We start from the raw sequence: 9,051 nt of genomic DNA on the forward strand, positions 1-9,051 counted from the left end.
GTGAGGTGGTGCAGGCTCCCACCCTGGGGGTTTTTAAGAGGAGGTTGGATGACCACCTTACTGGGGTCATTTGACCCCAGTGCTCTTCCTGCCATGGCAGGGGGTCAGACTAGATGATCTGCTCAGGTCCCTTCCGACCCTAGAAACTATGAAACTATGAAACTATCTTGTTATTAGACCCTAAGTGTATGACCTTGCACTTTTTGCAATTAAATAGGCTCCCATTTCTATTAACTGGTCCTGAGGGTAATCCAGTTCTTCCTCTAGTTTATTCTGCTCCTTCTCTCTATTGACAATATTACCCAAATTGGTATAATCAGCAAATTTCCTCGGCATGCTCCTCTTATTTTAACAAGTTCATTACTGAAAGACTGATCCTTGTGGTACTCCACTAGCGGCAACTTCCAACCCAATCATTCAATTTTCAGAGCAACCCAGTATCCTCTCTTCTAGTCAATTCTTTCTCCACCCTAAAATTCTTATACTAATCCTAGTCTCCAGTTTAACTAATAATTTCTGATATAACACCATATGAAATGCTACACTGAATTCCCAATGTATTTGATATACCCAAAGCCAAGCATCACTTCTTGCTAGGTCCATGAACTGGTTGAATGTACTGCTGGACAGAAGACACATGGACTCTGCTCAATTCAAATCCCACTAAAACTCATGATTTTAGCTTCCATGCAGTGCTTAAGTGGAACTATAGTCATGTTTGGGCCTTTCACTAACTCTCTGGGTACAGAGTGAACATCAAACACATAGACTGCATCCACACGTGCAGGCATGAGCGGTTTGTGGCACCACAAGCCTCTTTGTGGTGCCACAAATTACATGCCTTGTACATTAAACTGTGCACTGTGCTGCTAATTTGCAGTGTGGCAGCAGGATTTGCAGGACTTCCTGGTAGCAAAAAAAGCCCTGATTAAAAAAAAATGGGGCAAAGCACATGAAAGTAGCATGCATCCGAACAAATGTGGAGATGAGGGAGCAGGCAGTCCAGGGCTACCTGCTCCCCCATCTTTACATACTGTGGAGCCCCTGTACTGAGGCAAACTGCACCCCATCCAGCCTCAGAGTGGGTGGCTGGGGGTAGTGTGCCTCAAGATGGGGAAGCAGGCAACCCTGGGCTGACTGCTTCCCTGTTTCCATGTACCTTAGCTATTTTACAGCAGTTTAGCAATCTACAGCACTTTAAGTAACTTCTGTATGCTGGAGCCTGTCCAGATCCACTTCTCTGTGAAGTGCCCTCTGTCTCCTAGCCTGTAAAGTGCAGGGAGGCTCAAAGGCCCCTGCCCACAAAACACTGCACTTCTGTCATGTTTAAAACTATGTAACTTTATAATGCTATAAAAAGTGCTCTAAATTACAGTGCTGTAAAATGTGCACTTTGGGCTCCCTAGCTGCTCCCAGTCAGATACTTACTGGGCACATCTGCACCAAACACTAACTGTGCAGTAACCTAATAAGACTGTGCAGTAGCATGTCACAGCACAAACAGTGCTAATACACTACTGCACAGTATTACAAGGCTTTTGCACAGTAGAGTATCTAAAAAGGCATTCGTCAGCATTTGTTTAGTACTTGATTATAAAATTACTAAGTTAAATGCGGAATAACCACTGTACATTAATGAACTTGTAGATGTGACCACTGATACTAACTAGTATTTTCAAGGAAAGGTCTTTTTTTCTTCATTCTGCCATTCAAAAATGGTGTGTATCTTATTCAGGGACATTTTGTATATGATAAAATATGGTATATCAACAAACTGGAGTGACTAGAAAGTTTTTCCTGCTTCACTTTGAAAGCACAGAGAAAGAAGAACTGATTCTTTCTTCTTATTCTGACTGTCAGAATGGTACAAAGATCATCATTCCAGTGGCCAAGTCAGGCACTTTGATTACTGTGGAATTTTTTTTCCCTCTAAAATTGAGATCAGTTAACTGTTTCCACTCATTCTAGTACCCAAAGCCAGAAAGGACTAACAACCTAATACTTGAATTGCAGACAGTAAGCCATGTGATGGAGTCTAAAACCACACCCTGAGCCCAAAATCTCCTTTTAATCCTAACATTGTTACTCCTTAATAGCCAGCAGCTAAATAATTTCCCAGTGCTATGTGGACACTCCTTGAATAGGATTCGTAGAGCTTAGGGCCACTGAATAGAATAATTTTTTTTCAAAGCCTTCATCGCTGATAATATGATAGTTTCCTCCCAGTCCTGACTGTGAATCTCTGCACCTCCTGGTTCAACAAATTAAAGCTTTTGTGGACCTGGGATCTGCAGGTTTAAAGTTGATTTGGCTCCAGGTTTAGGCAAGGGGCCTCTGTTGGTTTTTTGTTTTATCTTAACTACTTCACACTAAATCCACACCAAAACTTCACATACTAACAAAAAAAAGTCATGCCCATATGGAGATGCTCAGAATTGCTCTATGGTAGCATGATGCTGGTATAGCTGTCTCCAAAATAAGGGCTGTTCTGAGTTAATTGAGAAGTGTGGGCTTTTTGTACGTTTGATTTGGACTAAGCTTTTGGAAAAATTACACTTACCTATTTTTCCTGCTTCAGCATTCACAGCACTAATATATCCTTGGGGAATTAACCAACAAGCTCTCTTTGTCATTTTTCAGCATTATATATCTCTCAAATTAAAAAGGACTATTATTTGTATTTATTTTCTCTAAAGAGCCTTGCCCTACTTTCACTCTTCTTACCATCTGAAAACTGATAAATCACTAAAAATTTCTGGCAGACAAGGTTCTTTGGGTAAATGTGATATCATTTATTAAACCAACTGAATAGTTGGAAAAATTGTTCTTTGCAAGCTTTCAGTCACAAATACCCTTCTCTAGGCATCCCTATGCCTGAAGAAGGGCGTTTGTGCCAAAAATTTTCAAAGAACAATTTTTCCAACTATTTAGTTGGTCTAATGAAAGATATCACATCTACCCAAAGAACCTTGTCTGCCTATGTCCTTAGACCAGCACAGCTACAACTAACAACCCTAAACATTTCTGCACCTATGCCAGTGATGTAGAATGCAAAGCCTTGTATAAATACAGGTTTAATTATACTAGTATTCTTATGGATTGCAGCCTTAGGCCAGGACAGAGAGCCAGATCTAATAAGATGCTTATGCAGAATTTAGGTGCCATAGAATCATAGAAGAGTAGGGTTGGAAGGGACCTCAGGAGGTCACTTAGTGAAGTCCAACCCCCTGGTCAAAGCAGGACCATTCCCAACTACGTCATCCCAGCCAACGCTTTGTCTAGCTGGATCTTAGAATCCTCCAAGGATGAAGATTCCACAACCTCTCTGGGTAACCTGTTCCAGTGCTTTACTACCCTCATTGTGAGAGAGTTTTTCCTAATATCTAATGTAAGCTTCCCTTGCTGCAACTTTAGAGCATGCTCCATGTTCTGTCATCTGCCACCGCTGAGAACAGCCTAGTTCCATCCAAATCTGCAATCGTGCCAAATAATCGTGGAGGCAGCTGAAGTCCATGGGTGCCATACTTCGCCTTTAAAATCCCCCAGGTGCTGAGAACTGTGCGTTGGCACATGCTCAGAACTGGCGGAGACTTGAGAGGGCTGAGCTGCTCAGCTCCCAACTCACCCTGAGAGGTCCAGAAATGAGGTGTTTCTCCAAGTCCCCTGAGGGTCCCAGTCCATTAGGTGTGCTTAGACCAAACCCGACACATCCTGGCAGAGTCAGGCTCTTCACAAAATGTAGCTGTCACCAACATTTTCTATAAAAGCACAGCTTGATGAGGAAATGGCAGTGCTTCCATGTTATATAGTAGCCTGGTGGATGTAAATGCCTGCCTTCACTGGTCCCACTAAGCATGTCACCTACATTGGTCATAACGCAGGGATCCTGGTTTTCTCTGATTTAAAAAAATCCCTCATTTTCAGTTTTAAAAAAAAAGTAACCCCAAATCCATATATTTCCATGATTTAAATGAAACACCACTAATATACAAATCTATATATAGTGGTGTTTCATTTTAATCATGGAAAAATGTGGATTTGGGGTTACTTTTTTTAACCAAAAATTGTGGATTTTTTTTTCAGTCAGAGAAAACCAGGATCCCTGGATAACAAAGGCAGCTGCTCTTGTCTCTGCTGTGGACTTGCTGTCAGTGTGTCATTCTGTGCTTCAGTTTACCCATCCAGCAAGAGAGGAAAATAGTACTTGCTTGCAATCAGCTGTGAGAAATACTGATGGTATATAAAGCGCTTCTAGATGTTTGCATGAAAGGCAGCATACGGTTGCTTGCAAAATACTATTGTCATTGTTATAAATAGCTTTTACTGTAGAGATCAGAATGATACAGACTCATCTTTTATAGGTAACACAGATACACAGCTAGATTTCACTGTATTTTTTCCTACTGTACTAAGTTTCAAAATCTTTCTGTGTTTGCTTTGCTTGTGTATAGTCATGGACTCACGTTGCGGGCAATACTCTGCTTTTTTGCAAATACGTTTCAGATGAATCAGATCAGAACACTGAAGAGACTTGAGCAGGGCAAGCAGTGACCATTTGTTTGTAGGGAGGAGAGTCTGGCTGTCCTTAGAGGGTGATGAAATTGGTAACTGCTCTGTTATTATGCGTCTATTGATCTGCCTCACTCAGCGGCTTCCAGAGGCAAAGTGACCCTCCCTTCTTCAGCAGGATTCTCTCATGCTGCTCACTCTTTCCTTGCTCCTCCTCTTCCTACACCTCCTTCTGGATTCCTGAAGTTACTGAGAGAAATAAGGTAGCTGATGGGACCACATGCAAGTTGTGACAGCCTTCAGCAGCACATGCCTTTTTGTGACATTGCTGCTGCTTAGGAATTGCACTCCGACGCTCTGAATGAAGCTGATTTCCTTTTCAGCCAGCCTGCTAACATGGGCCAGTGCTGCTGCAAGCTTTATTACTGCCTTCAGTGCCTGGACAAGACGGTACTTTGCCTCTTCCTTTTTCTCCTTCAGTGAAAGGGCAGAATGCTAGCTGTTAAGCTGATTAAATCTGTGCTTTTTCCTTTAGCTAATGTAGGTAACGTGCGTGCAGCCTGGGATGGCTGAAAGGGGATGATGTACATCTTCTGTATAATGTGCTGACTTCTCATTCACTCGTCTCAAATATAACCATAGGTTTCACATTCACTGCAGTGCCTTACATAATTTTATCCTGCAGTCAAAATGTACCATTTTCATGAAACAATTGGATTTTCATGAAACAATAAGGTGGCAGTAACATGTTTTCTAGTCACAATCGGTTTGATTTGTTGTTGTGATTTTCATACATTTTTAATAAACCAGCTGAGCACAAGTTATGGAGGATCCCTGCGTGGAGTTTTCAAGTTAGCTTTTCATTTGTAGAAAGATTATTCATGCTTTTGCTGGCCTAAGATGTCACTGTTTTATTCTTCTTCCTTTGTGGCATTGTACAATTTTTATCTATCAGAAAAGAAACACGCCAAACTACAAGTTTTCCTGTGTCAGAGGGGAACCAGCAAAACTGTGAACACTGAAATGAATTGCTTAACAAATGTCAATACAAAGATAAAGATCACAGCTACAGGTAGCTAGAGGATAGCATGCAGAAGGAAATGTGTGTGACAGTTCTACCACACAGCTTCTCATACTATTCTTTTGGAGACTTGCCTAGATGTTTGAGCAGAAAAATCAGAACAGAGGGAGAATGTGCATGTGCTTTTAATTTGCTTAATTGAAAATAGCTTGGCAGAAACACTTCCTGGTGCAGTATATTTCATTAGACCCAGGATTTTTTAAAGATCCATATATTAGGTCTAATGAAAAGCTGACACTTTCTCCCATTTATCTAATAATATGTGCAAATATAGTTTGAGGTATGTTGCCAGCCAGGTTAAGGAAAATGTATGGCTTAATATAAGACTCAATAAAATATAGTCACTGGGGAACATCATGCTGATCAGTTCTGCTTGTAAACTTTAACCTAAAGAAGGTTATGGGGGGAGGGTTGCTTCCTATATAGTACAATTTAAAGGATACTTTTAAAGGTACCCCTTTGGGAAAGGAAGAGAGTAGAAGATAAGTTACAGTGGGATTTAGTTATTGCTTCTACCAGTATCTGCTGAAATATTTATTGCTATGAGAGAGTTGGGGGTGTATATGCTTTTTCCTTCCAACCCTAGTATAAGGCCCTGCCCCAACTGACTTTGAATCAAGCACTACAGTGACTAAGCACCATTTCCAGATGAAAACAATCTGAATTGTTTTCCGAGCTACAGATATAGAAAAATTATTCAGAAATAACTGCAAACCATATTGAGCATCTGTGTGGTGCATATTGATAGCTCATACTGTTCAAAAGTGAGAAATGTCCAAGGCGATACTGTATGTATATCAAGTATTTGGAATGTAATATGTTTTAAATGTGCTTCTTACTATGGAGGAAGGGAGTAGGATCTTTGGAGGAGAGAACAGGACTGGGTGTCAGGACACCTGTATTCTCTTCTCAATGCCTACTGACTTCTCATACAACTCTAAGCAATTCTGTAGTCCTCTCTGTCTTATTTCACCCCTCTGTGAAAGGGACATCATGCCGTTTATCTACCTGACAAAGGCACTATGAAGCTGAATCAGTTGGTGTTTCTGAAGAGCTTTGACATCCTCTGAGAAGAGGAAATCCTAGCTCTACCTCTCCTTTTGTTCATCTTTTGCTGCCTTCTTGTGCATATCTATCTATCAGCAAAGCATAACTTGGCTAAAGTGGACATATTAAATTTCCCCTCCCCAAGTCCTCCCTGTCAGCTTCTTCCTTAATCTGTGTAGACAACCCCACCATCCTGTCTGTCCTCAGGCCTGTCATCTTTGCCTTGGACCTCTTTCATTTTGTTCTCATGCCCAGGCTTTGTCCATGTCATAGATTTTTTTCTCATAATATCTCTATTACAGATACTATTATTTAGGTGGATGAATCAGGTTTTTTTTTTTCCCTTGTTCCCTTTTTTAAAAATTATTTCATTGAATTTACTCCAAGTTTATACCAGTATAAATGCACTCAGAATCTGTCCAGAGGTAATCCTGTGGTCTGGTTGCATTAGGAATGCATACACAGACTCATTTTTCCAGCAAATTGTTTATTTCTTGAAAATGTAGTTACTGCTACCAAAGAATTAATTCTGAAAAAAAACTGGAGAGTCTCCTTCACAGCCTGAACCAGTAAGGGAGAGGTGGGTGTGGTGGATTCCTTTTGTGCAAGATGTAAGAGACTGGGATTCAGTTCCCACCTTTGGCTGTAGGGATTTGAACCTACATCATGAACAAGTGTCCTAAGCATTGTGCTATCAGCTATTCTAGGAAGCTGTGGAAGGGACAAAATTCTCTCAGTTTCTCCCATTAGAGCAATTCCACAATATATAAAATTTGTAAATATTCATTGAGCCATTAGGTAAGCATGTGAAAATGACTCAACAGCATGATAATGAGCATGTTTTCCTGGGATATGTTGCTTCAGAACCCCCCTCTTTGGCCTTGTGAATGGTATTTAAGTCATCAATCTTCATCTTAAAAAAGTGCCTGAAATGAACATGAAACATTTGTTCAGCCAGAGGTAAAAATTTCCTGGGTTTTTTCACTTCAACAGAAAAAAAATAATTTAGATTGAACCAAAATAATGTTCTATCAGTTGAGCTCCCAAAGCGAAGCATTAATGATTCACACAGCCCTTCTCAAAATGTCAACTATCTTTAGTTCAGGGTTGTCCAACTTCTGAGTGGCTGGGAGCTGCACATCACATCAGTCACAGGCCCTGGGCCATACACCATGGGGCTAAGGCAGTCCCCTCCCTGTATGAGAAGGATGAGTTTCTCATGTCCCTGCCATGCAGGCAACATGCTTGCCAGATCCCTTTCTGCCATGCTGCCCTGTGCCACATGCCATAGCTACTAAAGCAGCAGGAGCAATGTGGGGAGAAATAGCCAGACAGGAGCCTGCAGGCTACAAGTTAAGCCCTCATGGGTCTGATGTGGTCCATGGATGGCCAATTGAACCTACTTGATTTAATGGGAAAAGTTCTAGCACTGTTAGATGTTTTCTAAACTTCATTTTGTCTTTTTATAGCAGAAGTGAATTTTCCCCTGGGTCACTGTTAGCTGGGGTAGGATTCAAACTACAGTAAAAGTGGTGTAATCTGGCATCCATGGGGAATGGGGAGTGCTGGTTTATCAAATATGCTGGTTCCCTGAGAGGTGTCTTTGCCTGTTCAGGCTGCTGCATCCGGTGCGCCACAGCTTTCACTCCCTGGTGTCAGTGTGCTGGGGGACAGGGAGCGGGGCCCGTGCAAGTTGCATTGCCCCAGATCATGGTGCAAAGTCAGTGAAGTGGGACTCGGTGAAACTGGAAGTGCCACGGTGGGACTTCCGGTTTCGCTTTTGCTGTTTCAATCAGCATGCTGGTTAATAGAGCATGCTTGTTAATAAAGTGCCGGATAACACAGCTTTTACTGAAGTTACCTAGAGAAGAAAAGGCTACGCATTCTTGAGTACATAGTCCTCTAATCACAGATCATCAAGACTGTTAGGGTACAGATAGAAGTGACAATTTTTGCACATTTGGGCCTCTAAAAGTGCTGTACAGCCATGACTTAACACAGGTGCACAACTGCAGACTGCTTTAAAAGGGCCTGATCCTGTGACTGTCTGAAACCTCATTACATGAGGGTTCAGATGTAGGTGCCTAGCCCTGCTCTTGGTGCTGTTTTCAGAATGGGAGCGGGGGAAGGGAGCTTGTTCTGGGGGTTGCCCAGCTGGCAAAGGAGCATGGGGCAGCTGGATGGGAGCCCCCCTGAGATGGTGGGCTCCAATCCACCTCTCCACCACACTTCAGCACAAGATGACAAAACCCCAAAATGGACCTCCCTCCCCTGCCTCCTTCTCCCCCTTCCATCCTGAGACACAACCAGAGGATGGGGGGTGGGATTAGGGGAAGAGGCTGCAGAGATGCAGCCTCTCTATCTGGATCAGCTCCAAATTGGAGCTTGACCCCCCCCCCCCCCCCCCCCCCCAA

The 9,051-nt window shown here is 42.2% G+C and overlaps 1 protein-coding gene across 3 annotated transcripts in view; it reads left to right on the top strand.

The window, feature by feature from the left end:
- The window catches only part of MTUS2 (microtubule associated tumor suppressor candidate 2), a 410,713-nt gene that overhangs the window by 336,443 nt on the left and 65,219 nt on the right, over nucleotides 1-9,051 (top strand). The window contains exon 1 of one of the 3 annotated variants that reach the window (XM_019525085.1): nucleotides 4,772-4,959. The exons of the other annotated variants lie outside the window; for them this stretch is intronic. Coding sequence (XP_019380630.1) covers nucleotides 4,906-4,959 — 54 coding nt within the window. The 5' untranslated portion in view covers nucleotides 4,772-4,905. Of the gene's footprint in view, nucleotides 1-4,771; nucleotides 4,960-9,051 lie in introns of those variants that run through there. 3 annotated transcript variants of the gene reach the window in all.

The sequence above is a fragment of the Gavialis gangeticus genome, unplaced genomic scaffold, assembly GCF_001723915.1.
Source record: "Gavialis gangeticus isolate Ggan-Ray unplaced genomic scaffold, GavGan_comp1, whole genome shotgun sequence".
NCBI classification, from domain to species: Eukaryota; Metazoa; Chordata; order Crocodylia; family Gavialidae; genus Gavialis; species Gavialis gangeticus.